Raw genomic sequence first — 23,908 nt, 5'->3', positions numbered from 1 at the left:
CACACACACAAACACACACACTCTGTAACACACACTAACACACACACACACACACACTCTGTAACACACACTAACACACACACACACTCTGTAACACACACACTGTAACACTATGTAACACACACACTGTAACACACAAACACACACACTCTGTAACACACACTAACACACTGCACACACACACTCTGCAACACACACTAACACACTGCACACACACACACTCTGCAACACACACTAACACACTGCACACACACACTCTGCAACACACACTAACACACTGTACACACACTGTAACACATTGTAACACACACTAACACACTGCACACACACTGTAACACTCTGCAACACACACTAACACACTGTACACACACTGTAACACATTGTAACACACACTAACACACTGTACACACACTGTAACACACTGTAACACACACTAACACACTGCACACACACTCTGTAACACACACTATAATACTCATGTAGTGTGTTAGAGCTGGAAACACACACACACACACACTCTCTGTAACAAACACTAACACACCCATCATTAACTAATGGCATGTCACTGCGACACACACCTCTGCTCTGAGGGCACATGTACAACACGTTCGACAAGCGACTGGTGCCGGGAGGAATGTGTGTGTGTGTGAGTGTATGTGTGAGTGTATGTGTGAGTGTATGTGTGAGTGTATGTGTGTGTGTGTGTGTGTGAGTGTATGTGTGAGTGTATGTGTGAGTGTATGTGTGAGTGTATGTGTGTGTGTGTGTGTGTGTGTGTGAGGTTAGAGGTTACAGTGAGGGAGACGGCGCTCAGCGCTCGTCTGTCTCTGTTTATTTTATCACACAGCTGACTGTCATTCCACGTCTTTCAAACACACACACACACTCACACACACACACACACACACATACACACACACACATACACACACTCACACACACACAGCTTCTGTGCATATTATCTAAGCCGTCTGTTGTCTCTGAAAAGTTTAATCAGCCTCATCATCTGTACGTAATTCAATTTAAATTATGACCTTCAGGTTCAGTCTCGAGTGTGTGTGTGTGTGAGTGTGTGTGTGTGTGTTACAACCCCGATGGTGATTATTTTCCTAAAACAGCACGTCCCCAGGTATTTTATTCCTCTTACACCACAGCACTTTACCAACAATTACAGTTGTTTTAAAATTAAACAATGACACGTCATACTTTTTATCCATTTATATTTACATTTAATGTTATGTGAAGCAAGTTAGTTCCTGTTCTCACTTACGTTATAGCAGCTATAACTATAAACAGTCGTTCGTTGTCTGTCCTGAAGATGTCGGAAAACTTAAAGTTACAGCTTTACCTCTGACACTGGAGACTCCTTCCATTCATGATACATAAACATCCCTGAATGCTGAAAGTATTTGATAGTTTAATTGACTTGAGTATTTGACTGTACGCTAAAAACTTTCCGATACTGTTTTAGTTATTAACTGCGGATGAGTGAGGATGATTATATTAGTGATAGGCGCATTAGCTTAGCTCCTGAGCTCCTGTATGCTAATATATCTGTACATTAGCTGATTAGCTGATTAGCTTCCCCGCTCCAGTAAAACTCGTTTGGCTTTTTTTTTGATTAAATCCAGACTCACCAAGCCTGATTTCGTTAAGTCTCTCCAGCTGGACACTCGGCTCTGACCACATCACTGCGTTATTAGCACAGATTAGCTTTAACACAATAGATCCTTAACTGCTATTGTCTGAGAGCTAGCACATTAGCATGAGGTAAACAAAGAGTCGCTGCTGGGATTAGCATGCTAATTCAACAACATACTCGAATGATTGACTTTAACTAGCAGCTAAAGGATTAGCGAGACATCTCTGAGAGACAATGCGGCCTGGAGTGACAATTCACTGTGTGTGTGTGTGTGTGTGTGTGTGTGTGAGTGAGTGTGTGAGGGATTTAGCTAGCCTAAAGTCATGAGGTGAAGGTATTTGCTTTCTGAATCACCATTTGGTGGAATGTCTGCTAAAAGATGAAGTGTAACAGTGTGTGTGTGTGTGTGTGTGTGGAGAAAAGGCCAGAAGGCAAACGGTTTATTTATTTTTAGTTATAAACACAAATTTGATCCTTTTTTGTGGGAAATCATGAGTTCACGAGTAGTGTGTAATGCTAAGTGTAACTGCAGTGTGATTTTGGCCAAATGAAGTATTTTTTTTATAAATTTACCGACACGTTTGAGGTAAATGTTGAAGTTTCGGATGTTTCTGTATCGCTTTTGCTGCTCCTGTGTCTATACTTGTTCTGTAAATCACTAGCTAGCTAAGGCATTATAGTTTCCTAGTTGCCTAGCAACAGTGTTCTCTCAACTTCACACTGCTGAACTTTGAGTGAATTGTAGAGATATGACTCGAGTCATTAACCGGATTGCTCCAGTATTTTCTGCTTATCGTTGTCATATAAAGTTATAAATTAAATAAAATAGTGTGAAATTAATAGTCATGATGTCACATAATCAAATTCTTTCCTGATCAAATATAATTTAAGCTCTGGTTTATAATTTAAGCCAAGATTTATTTAGCTATTTATTCAAAGTTGTTGTTTCTTAATGTGTAACAAAATAATCCTGAGTTAGCAACATTAGCTAAGCTAGCCAACTACCTAAACACAGCTCGGCTAATGTTACCTCTCTGATCGTATCTTTTTTACTTTACTGGCTAGTCAGGTTAGCTAAGAAGCTAGCTGTGGTATGTTGCCTAAGTAATGCTAAGCACTAGCAAGCTAGCTAGCATGAGTCTACATTATGTAGCGTAAACTGTTAGCCATGATTGCTAGCAAGTGTTAGCCTTCACACCAGTTGGTACGAAGGCCTCCGTTGCCTATAAATTTTTATCAATTATTCTTTTCCACAAAACCACGTTTTATTTTTGTAATGGTGTTTGTCGTCATGGCGATGAAACTCCGCCCTTTGGGGTTAGCTCTCACTTCCAGACCAGCAGTTTTCTGACGTTTCTTCTGGTAGAGAACTTTAGTGTTTCGTAAACACGTCTGGATTCCTCTTTAACCTCTTACGCACACACACCCACACACACACACACACACACACACACACACACACACACACTCCTGTGGGTGGCCCCATCAGATTTGCCTAATTGCCTGGGAGGACCCCCATCGCTCCGGCCATTGTTATAGTAACGACCTCCTGACCCCCGGGCCACGCTGTCTGATAATGGAGCACGTTAGAGCTGGAGCCGCATACACACACACACACACACTCACGAACACACTCACACACACACACACACACACACACTCACTCACACACTCACACACACACTCTCTCTCACACAGAGTTAAAGCTGTTAACGCTGAATAAAAGTATAAATAGAGACACATGCGTAAAGGAACAGTCCTGTTTTTCCAGTCTCACACACACACACACACACACACACACACACCAGGTGTTGAGGTAAAAATTTCTGTTAAATGTAAAAGTACACACATACAGAGTTCCTCTTAATGTTTGTTTCTTTAGTTTTGCACAAGAGCTACGAGCATCGTGAACAGTTTGGGCTTCTCTAAAAAAATAAAGCAAAAATAATAAAAGCATGTAAAAGTTTATTAGTTTTTAGCTTCTTCATGAGCTAATTGTTCATGTATCTATTGTTTTTTTTTTTAAGATGCTCAACATCTCCCTCCTTTCTCTTATCCTTATAGCTCTCGTGATAATGTACATGCTGCGAATAACGATTTTATTTTATGATTTTTTTTGTTTGTTTGTGAATAGAGAGTTTACTCAAGAGTTTCTGTAATAATCTGTCATTTCAGCATGGTTCATATTTTTTTTATGATTTTTTTAACTCCGATTTTCCTTTCTAAAGTGCACAGCTACCTGCAAAAATCCCCATTTATAAAATAAATAAATAAAATTAACCCAGTTTTAAGCATTGTCATTATTATTATTATTATTTTTTTAGTTACAGTAAGGATATAAATATTAGTTTTCTTTCTTTAGATAGATAGTTTTAGAAATTTTTCTTAATGTCTTGTAATACATATTCATTATTAATATTATTATATAAATTAACATATATATATATATATAAATATTCTTTTTATTTTAAATATAAATATAAACAATAAATGTAATTTTTTTTACATAGTTTATTGATTTTTCGTCAGTATTTATATATTATAATATGGTCACTCTATATAAGTGTATAATTTTCCACATTATTATTAATAATTATAATTTTTCTTCATTGACTTCCGGGTTATAATTTGTAGGCGGTGCTCAATACGGTCTAAAAACTACAAATCCCATAATCACCAGCCCTCCTGTTTATCTAGCGTTAGCATCTGGCTAATACGCGCTAATTACAACTACATATCTAGACCGCCTTGTAGCATTGTTTGCTTTTCTGTCGATATTTTCTACTTTTACAGAGGCTAAACGATTAATTTTGGATTAAAACAATATGATAACTAGGGTATAATGATTTATTTTGGCATCAGTTCTCTAAAAAAGGAACTACGCCCGCCGCCATTTTGACTACAGCGTAAAAGAAATCTCGCCCATTCTCGCGATATTTTGAGCAGATCAGCTGACCAGCGCTGCAGCTCTCGAGTCTGTCAAAGCGCCTTGACTCTCAGTCTGATTTCCTGAAAACAATGAAGAGTGAAAAACAGCGAGTTTAAAAACAAAAGAACAGAAAAGTGAAACATCTATCAGCGGCTCGGATCATGGAGCACATTCAAACTCCAAAGGTGAGATTTAAAATAAAATAAAATCAATAAAATAACTGTGAATAATGATGAACTGGACTGAAAGTGCATGTGTGTGTGTGTGTGTGTGTGTGTCTGTGTCTGTCTCATGAAGGTATTTCTGCAGGGTGTGATAACTTTTACAGAAGTGAAACTTCTGTCTGATGCGTTAATGTTAAACTGTACAGACAGAGCAGACTCAAAAAGACTCAACACCAAATGCATAAATATATAAAGTGCACTTAATAGGGTATAAAATCCTGAATTCTGCACCCTAAGTAGTGCACTTTGTGTCCAACAGGAAGCTGTGTGATGCAAATAAAGTGTGTACACGTTTGCATATTTATGCATAAACTCACAATTATAATCAGTATACACCCTCCTGGAGGAATCCAGAATCTGTAATGGTTATAATGGTTATAATGGGGATTGTATTGGTTTTAATGGTTATAATGGGAGCTGTATTGGATTTAATGGTTATAATGGGAGCTGTATTGGATTTAATGGAAGCTCTAATGGTCCCTGTGGGTCTCTACTGGTAATTTGTTGCCTTCTCTTGGTGGCATGTTATATCTAGTGGATACCATTAAGGACCAGTAATGGTAGTGGTTTTAATGGTTAGCTGGTGTTTGTAGTGGAAACCATTAGAATTTTTTAGTGAAATAGGCTTTAATGTGCGGCTGTCGAGTAAGTTTGTATTATAGGCATGTGATTTTGTGTGTGTGTGTGTGTGTGTGTGTTTGTGCGTGTGTGTGTGTTGGAAAAAGCGCTGTTTTTATGTTGCGCTGTAAAACACTTGCACACTTTATTGAAAGATCACGGGACTGTAACGAGCTCCAAAACTGCCCATGTGTGTAAAACCACTCCGTCTCAAAGTCTAAACCCGTGTGTGTGTTTGTGTATGTGTGTTCGTGTTCGTGTTCGTGTTCGTGTGTGTGTTCGTGTGTGTGTTCGTTTGTGTGTATGTGTGTGTCAGGTCTGAACCTGTAGGTGCTAAAAGAAGACTCAGGATTTCCTGCTCGTTGTACACTGTGTCTCTCTCTCTCTCACACACACACACACACACACACACACACACACACACACACACACACACACACACGTACACACACACGTTCACACACACGTTCAGGATGACAGCAGGATTCCCAAGAATTATGGAGTGAAATATTAAAAAGACCAAACAGCATTGTCGAGTCACTTCCTGTGATCTTTTTCTAACAAGCAGAAGGCTGTCAATCAAACATACTCGTTAGAATATTAGGCCACGCCCATCTGTCTGATTGCTGACTGTGTATCTGTTAAATGCCCAGCGCCAAAAAAAAAAAAAAAGAAAAGGTATGACTGTGATAAAACACTGAATTCAGCAATCAGACAGATGGGCGTGGCTTAATATTCTAATGAGTATGTTTGATTGACAGCCTTCTGTCTGAGACGCCCAAACTTGGAAAGAGATCACAGGAAGTGACTCGATGATGGTGTTCTCAATCTTGTCTGGCTTAAACGTTAATCATGGGGTGCCAATAATTTTGAAACCACTGTGATTTAGAAAGAATTGCAAGATTTTCCTCAAAGACATAAAAAAATAATAAAAACATATTTATGAGAGGAGACACTATCATTAATTAGCACATGTGATCACTTTTATATATTTATTCTTGCTTATTTTTGTGGAGGGTGCCAATAATTATGAACATATACAATATTATTTAACACACAAAGAGCATGAGGATGAGTATAATACAACAAGAAGTTGTGTGTAAGCCTTAGATGTATAGGTGTATAGGTGTAGGAACACTGTTGCTAGGCAACTGGGAACATCAAAAGTTAATAAGCTAGCTAAATGGCTAAAGCTCATGATTTAGCTAGCTGTCGTTTACGTTCAATGCGAAGACACATTGGCGATAAAAATGACACAGAAACATCCGGAAAGTCAACGTTTCTCTCAGTTGTGTTGTTAAATTATTAAAAAATAGACTTTATACGACTGCAATTACGCTCGGCTAACGTTGTTTCTCGTTTGTTTGTTTGTTTGTTTGCAGGTTGAATACGTGAAGCTCTTGGACAGATACGCTGCCAAAAAGCCGGCCATCGGAACTTTGTACCTCACAGCAACTCACCTCATTTACGTGGAGCAATCTAACAACACACGCAAGGAATTATGGGTAACTAGTATAGTTTTTTTTTCTCGATTTTACGAAATATACAGAAGCCAACAAAAATAGTTATTTTACTGATTAGCTGATCATGCGGTGTTCTGAACGGGCTTGTGTATTACCCATAATGCACTGAGGTACGTACGTCAGATGGGTTTAACGCTAAGATATTCGCACTGCGAGTGTTAGATTAGTTTATAAACGTAACGTTAATAAAATGTGTGTAATACAATGAAAGAAGCGTAAATTTAGCTATATTATCAGAAACATAACGCCGGAGCTCAGATGCGTTTCTCGTATCACGTTATATCATATCAGTATCACGTAACTTAACACAGTGTTTAATAAAAATTTTGGTGTAAATGTTAACCTTTAATGTTAACCGTACTTAACCTTAGCTAGCTTTCTAGGCTACCGGTTTTATTTACGCAATTTAATAGTTTAGCTACGTTAAATAAGCCAGGCAGGTACCTAATGCTTCTTTGTCAGGTACGAGTTTGATAGCTAATATTAGGTCAGGAAAAATAGTAGCTGAATTTCTATTTACGTAATTAATTCTATTCCTAATAATTATTTACTGCGTAATGAAAATAAACAGTAGCTCATTTTAATATCAGTCTAGCAACAGTTACGCAATTTTATTGTCTTCAAAATGTTTTCCAGCAAACTAGCTAGCGTTTGGTAAAGCTAATGTTAAAACTAGCTAATGTTAAGTAGCATGTGAGATATCATTAGATAAAACATTTTAATGATGATGTCATATGACGCACGTTGCGATTGGCTGAACATGACTCAAGGAACTTTCCTCAGTCAACGAATGCTAAACAGAACACTTGTAGTGAACATTGTGGTTAGAGACACAGCCATTGTAAAACGTGTGTGTGTGTGTGTGTGTGTGTGTGTGTAGGTTCTGCATCATCACATCTCGTCCATAGAGAAACTTCCGACCACGGCGTCAGGATGTCCGCTTCTCATCCACTGTAAAACGTTCCAGCGTCTCCACCTGCTGCTGCCTCGAGAGAAGGAAGCGCAGGACGTCCATCAATCCCTCATACGTCTGTCCCAACCAGGTACACACACACACACACACACACACACACACACACTCATGCACACACCATGATGATGATGATGATGATGATGTCACTGTGATGTCACAGTGAAAGAGGAGGAGCTCTACGCCTTCCTCTACAACCCACAGCAAAGTGGAGAGGAGCGGAGACGGGGCTGGGACCTCATCAGCATGACCGCTGACTTCAGCAGGATGGGCCTTCCCAATGAATTCTGGGAAATCAGTGACCTCAACAGCAGCTATGAGGTACGAGACGAGGTATTTCCTGTCTGAGTCAGCAGTCTTACTCTTCCTGTCAACACTGAGTTTGCTGTTTTTCTCTCAGCTCTGCTCTACGTATCCGTCGGTGCTCGGCCTTCCTAAATGCGCCAGTGTTGCTACGGTAACAGGCAGCGCCAAGTTTAGGAGTCGGGGCCGGCTGCCTGCTCTGTCGTATTTTCACAAAGATACCAAGGTAATCACGCACACACACACACACACACACACACACATATATACACACACACACACTGTGTGGGTTTGTGCTCTACTTCTGTTTTTCGTTTTTCTCTTGATAGACAAACAAGAGGAAAGAGACACAGAGAGACAGATAGTCATACAGATGAACTGACAGTAGTGTAGAGGGACAGACAGGTATACAGAGAGACAGACGGGTATACAGAGAGACAGACAGGTGTACAGAGAGACAGACGGGTATACAGAGAGACAGACAGGTGTACAGAGAGACAGACAGGTGTACAGAGGGCCAGACAGGTATACAGAGGGCCAGACAGGTATACAGAGGGCCAGACAGGTATACAGAGGGCCAGACAGGTATACAGAGGGCCAGACAGGTATACAGAGAGACAGACAGGTATACAGAGGGCCAGACAGGTATACAGAGGGACGGACAGGTGTACAGAGGGACAGACAGGTATACAGAGGGACATACAGGTGTACAGAGGGACAGACAGGTATACAGAGGGACATACAGGTGTACAGAGGGACAGACAGGTGTACAGAGGGACATACAGGTGTACAGAGGGACAGACAGGTATACAGAGGGACATACAGGTGTACAGAGGGACAGACAGGTATACAGAGGGACATACAGGTGTACAGAGGGACAGACAGGTGTACAGAGGGACAGACAGGTATACAGAGGGACATACAGGTGTACAGAGGGACAGATGGAAGTATAGAGGGAGAGACGGGTGTGTAATTATCACTCTCTCACTTATTTGTCACAAAACCCCAATTACACTGCTATAAAGTCTGACAGAAGTTGTGATTTGCTGTTGTTTACGTGTTTGTTTGTTTGTTTTTGTTGCTAGGCAGCGATCTGTCGGTGTAGTCAGCCTCTCTCAGGATTAAGTTCTCGCTGTATCGAGGACGAACAGATGCTGCAGGCCATCAGCGAGGCCAATCCCAACTGTCCTTTCATTTACGTCGTGGACACACGGCCTAAGGTACCACCTTTAACCTTTAACCCTAAGTCTAACCTTTAACCTTTACCCCAATGACCCTTTTGTATACATTGTGTGACCTTTAACCTTACAATTTAAAGCTGTGTACTGCGAGCTATGTTTGTTAGATAGTTTTATAGCTATCTATGTTTATCAGGTAACTGTCAAGCTAGCTATGATTTGTCGGTCAGCCAGCTAGCTATGTAGGTTAGTTAGCTAATTTTGTGTGTGTCTGTGTGTGTGTCTGTGTGTGTGTGTCTGTGTGTGCGTGTGTGTGTGTGTTTAGCTGAACGCTATGGCTAACCGAGCGGCGGGTAAGGGATACGAAAACGAGGATAACTACGCCAACATCAGGTTCCACTTCCAGGGCATTGAGAACATCCATGTCATGAGAAACAGTTTACAGAAACTACTGGAGTGTGAGTGCAGACACACACACACACATACACTCGCGCACACACACACACACACACACACACACACACATACACTCGCGCACACACACACACACACACAGAATATTGTTAAAAATGGACCTGTTTTATGGGGACCAGCTGAATGTCCCCACAGTGTCGAGCATCTTATCTCTCGAATCTCTTTACAGTTCGTATTTGTGATATGTATTTTGTTTTTGTTGTTTTTTTTATTTTATTAAATGTTAATTTTTTGACTCCATCAGTGTGTGCTCAGAAAACCGCGTCTATGAGTGACTACCTGACCGGACTGGAAAACTCCGGCTGGCTGAGACACATCAAAGCCGTCATGGACGCAGGAGTCTTCCTCGCTAAAGTACGTTCTTCACTTAAACTAACAACATCTTATATTATTATTATTTACTAATCATCTTTATTATTACGATTATTAAATCAAACAGTTAAGTGTGTGGATGTGCAGGATTTACTGCTTTATGAGGACTGAGTGTCCCCATAAAAACAATACATGACTGTGTGTGTATGCATGTGTGTGTGCGTGTGCGTGCGTGCGTGTGTGTGCGTGTGCGTGTGTGTGTGTGTGTGTGTGTGTGCGTGTGTGTGTGTGTGTAGGCAGTAGGGGATGAGGGAGCGAGTGTGTTAGTGCACTGTTCTGATGGATGGGATCGCACGGCTCAGGTGTGTTCTCTCGCCTGCATCCTGCTCGACCCCTATTACAGAACCATCAAAGGACTCATGGTGAGCGCGCACACACACACACACACACACACACACAGACGGAGCGATTGGTTTAATCTGATTATATAATCCAGTTTCTATGTATATCAGTAAGGTTTGTTTATATATTACGCTCATCCTAACGTGCTCCTGATTTTTCAGGTTCTGATAGAGAAAGAGTGGATTGCTTTCGGACACAAATTCAATCACAGGTAATAAAAGCGCAACATTAAAGTTTAAGGTCAAACATTTTATTCTATTAAAGTTTAACCAAACGTTATTTTTATAGTCTGGAGCGAGAGGTCGAATCACATACACACAGCGAATCTGTAATCACGCTACATGTATTTAACACACTTTTACTTGCTATGATGTTTAGTTTTTTGCACATTTTCCAAAAATAAAAATTTTCAATAAATCTGAGGCTGCGTCTCAATCCGCTCGCTAGTTCAGTCGTCAGGACGCTGGTCATGGAGGCGGCCATTTTAAGTTCTGTCTCAATCGCAAAATCCTTCCAGTGCACTGGAACGTTCGCTCCCTAAAAAATCCCACAATGCATCGCAAAAACCAGGGAGCATCGATGCTCGCTATGTTCCCTTACAGGAAGTGATGTCATATTTTCTGAAGCCTCTCAGCTAAAAAAAAAAATGGCGGAAAAACTCTCAACCAACTTCATCTACAAATATAAGTAGCTAGTTATCGTTGTTGTAGCTCTCAGATGATTACTTATGCTATCGATTTTTAAGTTTATTTGACGTTCTATATGTTTTTGTTTTTCAGTCTAGCGACTTTTAAGCTTTTAATGATTTTAAAAAATCCAATAGCGAGCCTACAATCCTGCTTGAAGCACCGTGACGTGTGATTAAGCTAATAAATTTATACGACATATAACGTCAGAAAGATATCGTTCCTGCCTGTTGGTGATAAATGCCAGTGATGACGTTTTACAACGCGGGTATGTCGTCATGGCGCCGGAAATGGAGTCATCAGTGTCCTATTGTGTAGTGAGCCAGGGTCCTAGTGCCCGAACTCACGTACACGATCTACTGATTCAGTTGACAGCAATCCCATAATTCCCAGTACGCATACTTTTGTAGCAATTTCTGAAGATTGGTATTTAGTATTTAGTAGCTAACCATAAAAAGCTAGCTAGTTAATATCTAAAGGGAATTTCGATGTTCCTGTTTCAGTAGACTACGTCAGACTGACAAACATATCCAGCTAACAAACTGAAAAATATGGCTAGCAAGCTAACTGATGAGCAAAGCTAGCTAGCTAACACCTGAGGGAAACGGAGACGCTGCGTCGTTTTCACGCTCACTGTATTTTCATACTGTATGAAAAGAAAACATGGTGGGCTTTTGGCTAAATCATAAGTCATTCGTTAGCTTATACGTTGTGTTGTCTATACTTTGCAGTTGCCTAGCAACATTGTTCTTATATTAATAGCTTTGTGAGGACCGAATGTCCCCGTAATAAGATTACATGACGTGTGTGTGTGTGTGTGTGTGTGTGTGTGTGTGTAGGTGTGGACATTTGGAAGGTGACCCTAAAGAGGTGTCCCCCGTGTTCACGCAGTTTGTGGACTGTGTGTGGCAGCTGATGGAGCAGTTTCCCTGCGCGTTTCAGTTTAACGAACGCTTCCTGCTCTCCATCCACGAACACGTTTACTCCTGTCACTATGGTAACTTCATCTGCAACAACCAGCGAGAGAGAGAGCAGCTAAGGTACACACACACACACACACACACACACACACACACACACACGTAACGGGCGAACATAGCTAGCTAGGCAACTGACAGACTGTATAACTGAGGAACATGACTAACTAACTAGCAAACTAACTAACTAACTAACTAACAAACTGTTAATCAGTCTGTTTGTGTGTCTGTTTGCCCTCGTAAATTTCTGGCTCTGTGTTTTCGCTAGTTGTTTTCTTGGGTATTAAAAAGTGTGTGTATATGTGCGTGTGTTTATATGCGTGTATGTGTGTGCGCTTGAGCGTGTGTGTGCATGTGTTTATGCGCGTGTATGTGTTCGTGCGTGTGTGTGCATGTTCGTGCGTGTGTGCGCGCGTGTGTTTATGTGCATGTGTGTGTATGCGTGTGCTTATGTGCTTATGCGCGCGCGCGCTGCGCGCGTGTGTGTGTGTGTGTGTGTATGCAGGCTCAGAGAGAGGACCTTCTCCGTGTGGCCGTATCTCCTGGAGCATCAGGACGAGTTCAGGAACCCGCTGTATAAACGCACTACACACAACGGCTTACTGAGACCCAACACACTGCCACTGCACTTCAAGTACGCACACACACACACACACACTCACACGCACTCGCACACACACTCACACACTCACACATGCACTCACACACACACACACACACACACACGTACACACACAGACCGAACTTTCAAATGTATATAAAGTAGAACAGATATTAATGTACATGTATCTGTTGTGAGTTTGTGTTACTGTGTGTATGTGTGTGTATGTATGTGTGTGTTAATGTGTGTTAATGTGTGTTAATGTGTGTGTGTGTTAATGTGTGTGTGTGTGTGTGTGTGTGTGTGTGTCAGGTTTTGGTGTGGGATGTATAATCATTATGATAAAGGGTTACACCCGAGACAGTCCGTCCTGGACACACTGCTGTCTCTGACGGTGAGACAGACCTTCGAGGAGAGGACGATGACGGAGCTGCAGAGAGTAAGCGACTTTCCGATATTTTTTACGCTTTTCTACGTATTTTTACCGAAAGTTTTTGCTCATCGGTATGCATTTATTTGGTAACAATTAACATTTTCACTCTCTCCAAAAATCCACCAATCAGCAGCTGGCTATCGCTGACGGAGTCCTCTCAGCTTCCGACGGACCAATCAGCATGCTTCCTGATCAGAACGGCCACGCTGAGGCCACGCCCACTTCCTCCTTTGTCCAAACGAACGGAGAATGTACGTCTCTGAGCGACGGCGCTGGAGGAGACGCGGAGTCGGATCAGGATCAGGATCAGGAAAAGGAAAAAAACGAAAGCCAGCCGAAGGTGGTGGCGAAGGACAAACCTGTTTCTATGGCAACCCAGATCTCCAAAGAGGAGGTAGAGAAAACGGATCCTCTCGAATCTCCATAGTAACAAAACTGACATTTTGGGACGGAGCCGAAATCCAAAGGGAAACAGCAAAGACGCACTCAGGACAAAACACACACACACACACACACACACACACTGTGACGGTGAATTACACACACTATGAACACCTTTATTACAGTGGCATTACAAAAGAGGGATATTTTAGCCACGCCCCCTAAATGCCATTTTAGCCACACCTCCTTTTTACCAATCTAATGAAACAAAAATAAAAAAAGAAATTTTGAGAATAGAATTTCAGCTAAAACACAAAAAGCAAAACACGATAAAAATATATTAAACATGATTAATTATAATATTATAATAAATGACATTTTAGCCACGCCCCCTTAAACATCCAAACATGTCGAACATTTAATAAAATGAATTTTTGAGTCATAAAAAACACAGAATAACATTCATGTGAATGAGTATAAACAATTGGTTATAAGACAGTGGCATTTCTTAGCCACGCCCCCAACAATCTTACATTATAAAAATTAGCCACGCCCCCTAAATTCCATTTTAGCCACACCTCCTTTTTAACAATCTTTTGAAACAAAATAAAAAAATTTATTTTGAGAATAGAATTTCAGCTAAAACACAAAAAGCAAAACATAATTTATTAAAATATATTAAACATAATTAATTATAACATTTTAGCCACGCCCCCTCAAACATCCAAACATGTCGAACATTTAATAAAATTAATTTTTTAGTCGTAAAAAACATAACATTCTTCATGTGAACGAGTATAAACGATGTTATAAGTCAATGGCATTTCTTAGCCACGCCCCCAACAATCTTATATTATAAAAAATTAGCCACGCCCCCAAACATGGCAGACCTACTGAACATTACATCAGAATGGCTTTTTTTTCGCTCGCACACAGTAAACATACTAAACATTATAATAGGATGACATTTGGCCACGCCCACCACACACATTCCATTCGTTACACGTTACAGTGGCATTATAATGGAATGGTATTTTAGCCACACCCCCAACATTCCTTTACATAATACGTACGTTTAAGCCACGCCCTCAGAATTCCAAACTGATCACAACAGAGCGACTTCTTTTCAGCGACACGCCTTAAACCCCAATCACACGTTTCTTCTTTTCTAAAATTCCTCATTGTAAATAATATTTTAAAATATTTTTTAAAAAATGAAGCTCTGTACAGTCGCTAGTTTTGAACCCTTTGTACTTTTTTCGCTATTTTGGCATTTGTCGAAAATCTTCCATTTATCCACGAAAGGTATTTTACGATCGAACAAAAACAAACTTCATGTTGAAAAGATTCGAAACTCTAACGCTTGTCTTTTTCTGTTACACCGATCAAACAGGATGTTCGTTTATTTAGTTGTTTTTTTATTTGTTACAGTCCGTAAATGTTTTGGTGTTTACTGTAAAGCGTGTAGCGTGTAAAAATGAAGCTACAATATTAACGCAAAATATTAGTGCGAGATAAAAATATGTAATAAATGCTACACAAATGCAAATGCAATAATTCTGCAGAACTAAAATGTGACGATCAAAGACGAGAGGAAAAAGCACTTCGCTTCGTAACTACGTGTTTTTTTACGTTTGACTTTTTTAAACTTAGCATTTACGGAAAGTAATGTTTGTATTTTGCGTGAAAGTGCGTAAACTTCGCTATTTCAGTTCACTGATTCCGAGGGCATTTCGTTATCGTTTCGAGTTATAAAGTTTCGTATCTCTAACACTTGTACCTACATTGAGCCTTCATAACACATTCATAAGCACTGCATAAGCCTCTTCTAACGCAACTCTGAAATTCTTTACGAACAATTTTATCCCAAATTTATTCAGTCAGCTAGCACTTTGTGCACCATGCTAAACTGGAGGCTATAATCTTCCAGTACTTGTTAGCTACATTAGCTTTGTAGCTTCAGTACAAACCTTTAAAAATAAAAAATAAATAAAAATAATAAAAAAGGGACATTATTTATATTTTAACTGTTCATTTAAATAAATAAATATATAAAAAAAAGACCAAAAATGCAAAATGTTTCTTTTTTTTTTTTTTTTTTTTGCTGGTGTTTGATTGACGTTTGTAAAATCAGCACATTGATGCACATAAATATATATTTTTGTACATTATTGATTTTCACGTTTTCTTTTCATTTCTTGCACTTTTTAATTTTTTTTTTATCATTTCCTTTTTTTTTTTACATTTTATTCTTACACGATTCTGCCACTTGACTTTATATTACAGTCAACTGTGAAATAATGTGATTTATTTGTATTTTTTATATGTGCGTTAATATTAATAGACGCTTTGAATAAAATGCTTATTTTGAAACAAATTATTGGGAATTTTATTTATTTATTTTGTTGATAAAAGGCCTTCGTCCGACACTGCGCAAGGTTCTGAATTCGTTTACGCTCTATACAGCTGCATCTGCGGTTTGAGATTCTGTGTTTTAGAAACATTTCTAGCGTTCATGTTAGTGTTTGTATTTTTAATTAATCTTTAATTAAATATTTCTCTAAACAGAAGGATGAAGTTATAAAGGTTTGTTGCCTTTATATTAGTGATGTATTAATGATCTGATATTCAAATCAAATTAACGATTTAATATTTAAAATGAACAATTCAATATGTATATTAATTATATATTAATGATCTGGGACTCAAATTAATTATTTAATGATTAAATTAATGATTTAATATTTAAATCAACAACCCAATTATGTATATTAGTGATATATGAATGATCTGATATTTAAATTAATAGTTTAATATTTAAAATAACAATTTAATATGTATATTAATTATAAAATAATGATCTGATATTTAAATTATTAAACTTATATTTAAATTAATAGTTTAATATTTACAGCAGCTGGCTGTTGAACCTCTGGGTCTCTACATTTATTTTATATATTTACTCCATTAGCTGAAGTAAAGTTCATTATTATTATTATTATTATTATTGTTATTATTGTTATTATTATTATTATATGTTAAAAGCAGCACTTAATCATAAAACTGTGAAATAGTTATAAAGATATTTATTACTGTATAAAATGCCTCGTTAGACGTTTCTGAGGAAACAGTAAACAGTTAATTATTAATTATTAGGAATAATATAAACACGATCGAAGCCGAGGGGAAACTGTAGCTTGTTTTTGTACGAATGTCTCACGTTTTTGTACGTGTGTGAATGAAAAGCAATGAAATAGAGAGAAACTTAATTTTTATTTTACTTTCATCAGTGTGAAGTGTTAGAAATACTGATTTTAATAAACATTACAGCTTAATACTACAACTTAGTTAATGTGAAAGTGGATTTAAAATCTAAAAATAAACCATTTTAACCTGATAGATAGATAGATAGATAGATAGATAGATAGATAGATAGATAGATAGATAGATGATAATCATTCAAAGATAAAATATTTTTTGTTTGTTTGTTTGTTTGTTTGTTTTGGAAGCCTTTTATTTCAGATTGTTTAAAAACATATTTTTCCGCTTCGTCTCTTTAAGTGTTTAATATACAAGAGAATTATTTTTATTTTACTTTCATCAGCGTTAAATGTTAGAAATGCTGATTTTAGTAAACATTTTAATTTAATACTACAGCTTAGTCAATGTGAAAGTATATTTATAATCTAAAAAATAAACAATTTTACCCTAAATAAATAAATAAATAAATACATAAAAAAAAAAAACACCTTTTGTTTGTTTATTTGTTTGTTTGTTTTGGAAGCCTGTTATTTCAGACTGTTTAAAAGAGTATTTTATGCGTCGCGTGTTTAAAGGTTTATTATAACACACACACACAGTCTTACTGACGCTATAAAACGATGTCTGTAGTCTTATCTTCCACTAGGACTACATTTCCCGGGGTGCGTTGCGGTCTTTCCGGAAGTGACGCACCACCAGTTGGTTCAGACGCTAAAGCTATTTTTCTCCTGCACAGGCTGTTGCTAACTGCCTCAGCTAGAACAGGAATTAAAAAAATACAATGGTGAGTCTGTTTTTTTTCTTGTCTGTGTTCTATTACTGTAGATATTGTTTTTTTATGGGTTTGATGTTCTGGTTTTAGGCGAATAACGAAACAAAGAACGATTAAAAAATTACTCAGTCAGTATGAGGTCTGGAGAAACGAAGCTTTAGCTTGGTAGCTAACCGAACGAACCGTTAGCGAAGGCTTTGTTGCTTCCTCACCCGCATTCCGACCAGCCCCGCCCTCCTGCGCTGCGATTGGACGCTTTAGACTCTTCCCGCCTGTTGGACAGTGAAATTAGCCAATCGCAGCAGAGGAGGCGGGTCATCGGTAACCAATCGGTAGCTACGGGAGGCTGGATTGTGTAGGAATACGGGTGGGCTTTCAGCTGAGGTAAAATAAGGTTAGGTGAATTGTGGCCACAAATAATGTTCTTGTATTTATTTAAGTGTATATTTATCGAATACGTCATCAAAGCGTTCATTTTGCGTCTCTTTTATGCTTTGTGCGTGTGTGTGTGTGTGTGTGTGTGTGTGTGTGTGGTTATGTGGTCTATATAGGATTAGCTAATAAGAGCTTTGTTCTTTTTTATTTTTTGAGGAATAAAACAGTTTAAAAAATAGATGTTTAGAAGTTATATAGATATTACGCACAAATTAAGTTGTTTTAACACGAGAGCAGTTGCGTCACCGACAATCTGCCGTGTTTACGATCTGTTTTAAGACATTTTTCGTTACATACATCAGTAATTTCACAGAAGATTAGAATTTCATTAAAGATCGGACGCGATTCTATTCGCACGTAATCCGTTAGAAGGTAATATCATGCCAATAATGGATGCTGTGAAGCAAAAATGTCACGAAATCACGAAGATATTTTCGTAATTGATGATATAAGATACATCACACGGTCCTAACACCGACCCCTGAGGAACCTCGGAGGAGCATCGATGGAGAAAAAGGACGTAAAATAGAACCACTTCATGATAAGTACAGAAGATGTGTGCGTTGTTGATTTCGATTTATCCGAATTTATCCGACCGTTTGTTCTTCTATCCGCCTCCGTTAAATATTTCCGATAATTTCAATTTGCCGATACCTTGAAAATCCGTTTATTATTAAAACATAACACCAGGAGTCACTGGACTGCGATGCATTATAAAGCATCATAAAACGTTCCTTAGACTCTTTCGCTCAATAGACTCTGTTCTGTTTGCTTCTGTTTACTCCGATTTAACTGTAACTCGTACAATTAGCGTTAATCAGCAATCCAGCGAGGATCTGTCCAATCACAGCGCTCTTTTAAAAGATGTTTCAAACGAGTGTTTTTTTTTTAAATATCTGATTTCTAACCTTTGTGAAATACAATGCGACTATCGCCAAAGCCGGAAATCAAAATTTAATTCTGCTTATAAGGTAAAAACGAAATGTGCCAGAACTGCTGAAGAATAATTTCGATTCGATTCGCACTTTTTAGTTCGTTTGCTGAGTCAGAATCAGAGTGAAATCGACTCTTGTGCACTTGTTATACGCTGAATGCCTTTGATTTGTCCACCTCAACGTCCACCTCGACGCGTTGTCTAGAATAATAAGGTAAATATCTTGTAATACGCTGTTTAGGGAAGAAAAAATGTTAAATTGTTCAGTTAGCCGGTTACTCTAGATTGTTTTTTTCTTATTAGATGTAATATTGTAAATATTCTAGTCTGTCAAAGATTGCAAAAATAAAACAAACCAAAAAAAAGCCTAATCAAATCCAACAAGGGAAAAACTGCCGGATTAACGGAAGTCAGTGCAGCATACCAGAAATACTAGATCTTTAAAGTAAACAAAGTTTGGAGGACCAGAAGACTGATCTAACAGTGTTCCTTGGCCATTTTGGCTTTTAGGTCACGGTACTTGAGGTTTATTTTTCATAGTTCATGGTTCATGGACTTCCCACGTCTTCAGCGTTTCTATCCGTCTAATTGTTTGTTTTCGGTTTTCAGATGTGACATGGCAGAAGATGTGTTCGATGGACATTTTGTCAGCATCCTTTCACCTGCACGCGGGAGAGGCGTCCGTGTCATGATCGTACGACTGTAGCAACGAGTTTCAGAGTCGCCATGGAGACTCCAGCGGGAAGTGAGCTTCCTGGCACGGCCGATGGCAGCCAGCCGTCAGACGCCATCTCACCTGATCCTCAGTCGCCCCAGACGCCTCCGGCGGGGAAGCTAAGAAAGACGGCCTTCAAGTTTTTCGGAGGTCGAAAGAGCATCTGTATGCTGCCCAGCTTTTTCGTAGGAAGAGGCAAGAGTCAAGGAAGGTGGTCGTCTAAAATGGGCGTAACCAAGAGTCAGACTTATGACGGTGTGAGCAGAGCGTGTTGGGAAGACGGCGCCAGAGGCGGCGGTGATGTGACTTCGGCGGAATTTGAATTCCACAACCCGAACGGCTCGAGCGACCTGCACAAAGCGCAGGAGAGTTTCGCGAAGTCGCAGTCCCTCCCGCGACAGAAGAGAGGCCTCAGAGGTCTCTTCAGCAGCATTCGGAAGCACCGGAAAAGCAAAAGTAATGCTGAAGCGGAAAAAAACGAGATGCTTGAAATGTCCTCGGGTGAAACAGTGCCTGGTAAGTTGACAAACCTCGGTCGTCATGGAGACAGTAATGACTGCAAGAGTCACATAGATCTGTTAGAGCCGGACGTGCCTATGGAATCCAACAGCAGTGATTTCACAGAATTGCCTGCCGCTGTTGCTGACGCTTGCACAATGGAGGAAACACTAGTGCCTGAGAGTTCAAGGAGCAAGGGGAAGGCTGGGGAGGAAGAGGAGGAAGAAGAAAAAAGTGGTGATGAATTCCACGACGAGGCAGAAGAAGAGAAAGAACGAAAGAAAAAGGGCGGCCTGGTTACGTATCGGCAGCCGCTATCTGCAGACTCTGAGATGGCGCGCCTCAGTGAACTACACACAGACCTACCTGAGGGAGACCCACCTACAATCTCCACCTCAACGGACAACTTGATGTTTGGAGATGTGTCCTCTCTGAAGAGTTTTGATTCGTTGACTGGTTGCGGTGACATCATCGCTGACCAGGATGACGTCAGCGTCGCAGAGAGTTCGGTGTCAGGTGAGAGAGGAAGCCGTAATGCTGGCAAACGCAGCTCCTGCCTTGTTACTTATCAGGGTGGTGGAGAGGAGATGGCAACTCCGGACGAAGTGGACAACGAGTACCTGCACAGCCTGTGGGAGTCGGAGGGCAGCGAGGTGTGCTACCTACCATCGGAGCAGACCATCAGCCCGTCGTCCACTTCTGATCAGCCAACCAGCTCCTTCCATGTCACCACCAGCACTAGTGGCAACACCAGCACTAGTCCTTTGGGAATCACGGAAACGGTCCTTACGCCTACCGATCTTCTGACTCCCCAGAGTGACCAACAGGGATCAGTGCCAAACAGTGATGAGGGTTACTACGATTCCACAACGCCTGGAGCTGATGACGATACTCGTGAACGTCCGCAGCAGGAAAGACTTCCCCGCGACAGCTATAGTGGCGATGCCCTTTACGAACTTTTTGAGCCCGATGATAGCTTGCTCAGTCCTCCTCTACCTTCTAAAGACAATCGAGGATTGCTGGGTGGTAAAGGAGATCTTCTTTATGCCTTGACATCTGCTGCCTTGGAATCTGGTGCCATGGAGACAGAGGAGGAGCGTCTGAGTAAGATCCAGCATGCCTTGCTGTGTTGCGAGTTGCAGAACCTGAGAAACCCATCCAAAGATCAGCATCTGTATTGTAGCGACCATTTATACAGTGATACAAACCCTCTTGAGGGGAAGTACAAAAGCTCAGAAGAGGAACTGCTCCATCAGTCTGGATCCAGACCACTGCAAGGATCCCAAGCCTTAAAAGAAGTTTTGTCTCATAGCGGGGGTCAGGTGCAGCACAGAACCTTGTACGGACCTACTGCCGATTCAAGGTTAAGCACACAAGTCTCAAAGGCAGCAAGCCTTGTAAAAGATGCAGTACTATATTCCAAGCAAGAAAGGTGCGATGCTTCAGACGATGGCTCTTTACCGCCCACCAGAGGCTGCACCCAATCACAGGAGGAGCTGATGGTCTGTTTCTCGCAAGCATTGGTTGATTTTACCAAAAACACCAGGCTTTATCGCAACTCCACAGAGAGTCTGGATGGCTCGGAATCTAGCTCACCGTTTGGACCAAGCCTAAGTGCTCTTCCTGCCATTGTCACTTTCGATGTGGTGGACATGGAGAATGAGGGTGAGTGTGAACAGCCAGAGCTTGTAGAGGAAGAGGAGGAGTTGGCATCCCCGTTTGAGGCGTTCGAAGATGACGGCTGCTACTTACAGCAGGACGCTTTTGCCGAGTGTGATCAGAGAACCTTTGATGCCTACGAGCAAAGTTTGTTGCTCAGCAACGCTTGGGGTATCACAAGCCTTCCCCGTCACCTTAGCCTGGGCCGTCCGTGCCCTCCGGTTCCTGCACCGCTCGCTCTTAACCGACGTAGTCGCTCTCTGGATACGGATAGTCTTGAGCTCCAGACCAGCGAGCTTTACGCGTCCCTGGTTTCCCATGGCCATAAAATGGCTGCCTCCTTCCACCGCAGGAAAAATAGTGCCGACACAGGAGACCTTTGCGACATGGTGCAACAAGGAAGGAACTGGAGACAGGGGCATAGTTGTGAATTTGACTCTTCCGAGAAGGATACCTCCATGTCTCAGCAGCAACAGAGATCCTCGTGTGGTACCCCTTGGATGGAAACGCTGTCAAGTTGTTCTAGTTCTAGCTGTCAGCCAACAGTTAGACCTTCACACCTCCCCCTACAGGCTGCTTATCCTAATAGCAGCGCAGCACGAATCCAGAAAACCAGTGCCGAAGGAGACGTTTCGGGTGGCGGTCACAGTGATCAGTACCCTTGTAATCATCCTCCAGGAGGACAGTGGAAAAGTCGACCAGTCGGTATCACCCAGGGTATACCTCATCACCGATCCGACCAATCAGAGGCTGCAAGAGAGATTACGACCAAGAACAGGAGGACAGACATGGAGCTGGGATTCTCCACAGCAACGCCCAAACGCAACATGTAAACACCCAGAAAAAAACAAAAACAAAACAAAAAGTAAACAGGTCTCATGGCCAAAGACACAGCTGGATGTTTACTGACCGTCATGATTTGTATCTTTCGCACATATTTACTGTTACTGTTACTGTTATCTTCTTACAGTTATAAGCTATTATATTTTAGTGATGGTGTATTTTTTTTTTTTGTTGTTGTTTTTTTCCTTCAGACATCTATGATGTCTTTTTATTTGCCATGTTGTTTGGCATTTATGTAGCAGGTGTCTATGATTATATTTGCCTTTGTTTTCTGGTTTGCAAGTCTTCTTGACTCGCTAGACAGTTAAAACCCATTCGACAGAAATTTTTACGATATGCTTGTGCGCGTTTGAACCGAAACTGTGCTAGCATGCTAAAGTTTCTGCTGCTATTCCTACTGGACACCACAGATTAGAAGTGTTGAACCTTGAACCTTTTTTTTTTTTTTTTTTTTTTTTAAACAAACAAACTGACAATTATTGGTTAACATCTTTATGATCTTTATCGTTATCCCCTGAACACTTTTGATAGACTTTTTCAAAAGATAGTTTTCCGTGCTACACTTTGTTTTTGTTTTTTTTTTGTTTGTTTTTTTTATGTTTTTTTAATTTGTAGTTACCACATTTTTGACACTCGTAGGGACCTTTTGGTGAACATGGTGATGCTTGGGAACAAAAAAAAAACCCTTTGAAGTTTTATACGTTCAAATTATGTTCTTTGTTGTACTTGGACAGCCGTTTTTCAAATTTGTTTTTATGATGTTCCCCAGTCGTTAGTGTTCGAGAAAAAAAAAATCTGTAGCTCATCAATGAGTCATGTTTTTCAAAAAATATAAAAATAAAAATTAATGTAAGTATATGTTTTTTTTTTTTTTTTTTTTCATCCTCAGTGGCAGAAACTGTGTTGGGCAGCTTTACATAATGCTTTTAAGTGTCATTAGATCAAAAGAAATGTCTGCGAGATTACAAGCTATGCTAGCTATTGGCTAGTTATTTCATAAAACACTGATGAATTAGCTACATGTATTTCCTCTTATTCCTTGCTACGTAGTGCTTAGTCGATTATCAGGTGAAAATCATTTCATATTTGTGAACAAATGCATTTTGTAAATGTCTGTTAAAGATGTCACCAAAGCCAA

At 40.0% G+C, this 23,908-nt stretch overlaps 2 protein-coding genes across 3 annotated transcripts; both read left to right on the top strand.

Annotated features, from left to right (window-relative positions):
- Positions 1–4,581: 4,581 nt before the first annotated feature.
- Positions 4,582–15,120, top strand: mtmr8 (myotubularin related protein 8). Of its 2 annotated transcripts, none has more exons than XM_053230245.1 (14): positions 4,582–4,756; positions 6,796–6,918; positions 7,817–7,979; positions 8,070–8,227; positions 8,307–8,435; positions 9,295–9,429; positions 9,713–9,845; positions 10,106–10,215; positions 10,470–10,595; positions 10,737–10,786; positions 12,101–12,301; positions 12,744–12,872; positions 13,152–13,278; positions 13,406–15,120. In XM_053230245.1, exons 1-14 carry the CDS (start codon positions 4,733–4,735, stop codon positions 13,697–13,699), a joined length of 1,902 nt encoding a protein of 633 aa, XP_053086220.1. In that variant the 5' UTR covers positions 4,582–4,732; the 3' UTR covers positions 13,700–15,120. The 2 variants fall into 2 exon arrangements, with proteins under 2 accessions (XP_053086220.1, XP_026766211.3); XM_026910410.3 differs by having other exon boundaries at positions 4,584–4,756; positions 13,403–15,120.
- A 2,440-nt stretch (positions 15,121–17,560) lies between these two features.
- Positions 17,561–23,626, top strand: amer1 (APC membrane recruitment protein 1). The gene is made up of 2 exons (XM_026910360.3): positions 17,561–17,698; positions 19,665–23,626. Exon 2 carries the CDS (start codon positions 19,782–19,784, stop codon positions 22,758–22,760), a length of 2,979 nt encoding a protein of 992 aa, XP_026766161.3. The 5' UTR covers positions 17,561–17,698; positions 19,665–19,781; the 3' UTR covers positions 22,761–23,626.
- Positions 23,627–23,908: the final 282 nt, after the last annotated feature.

The sequence above is a fragment of the Pangasianodon hypophthalmus genome, chromosome 27 (assembly GCF_027358585.1).
Source record: "Pangasianodon hypophthalmus isolate fPanHyp1 chromosome 27, fPanHyp1.pri, whole genome shotgun sequence".
In the NCBI taxonomy this organism is placed as follows: Eukaryota; Metazoa; Chordata; class Actinopteri; order Siluriformes; family Pangasiidae; genus Pangasianodon; species Pangasianodon hypophthalmus.
Note: the sequence above shows the minus strand (reverse complement) of the source record. Positions and strands in the feature narration are given on the sequence as shown.

Bases quoted from the DNA above. Each gene is read 5' to 3' on its own strand.
- mtmr8 (XM_026910410.3), top strand. From the start codon at position 4,733: ATGGAGCACATTCAAACTCCAAAG. The intron at 8,228-8,306 runs GTACGAGACGAG...TTTTTCTCTCAG, and splicing joins ACCTCAACAGCAGCTATGAG to CTCTGCTCTACGTATCCGTC. The intron at 13,279-13,402 runs GTAAGCGACTTT...TCCACCAATCAG, and splicing joins CGATGACGGAGCTGCAGAGA to CAGCTGGCTATCGCTGACGG.
- amer1 (XM_026910360.3), top strand. From the start codon at position 19,782: ATGGAGACTCCAGCGGGAAGTGAGCTTCCTGGCACGGCCGATGGCAGC.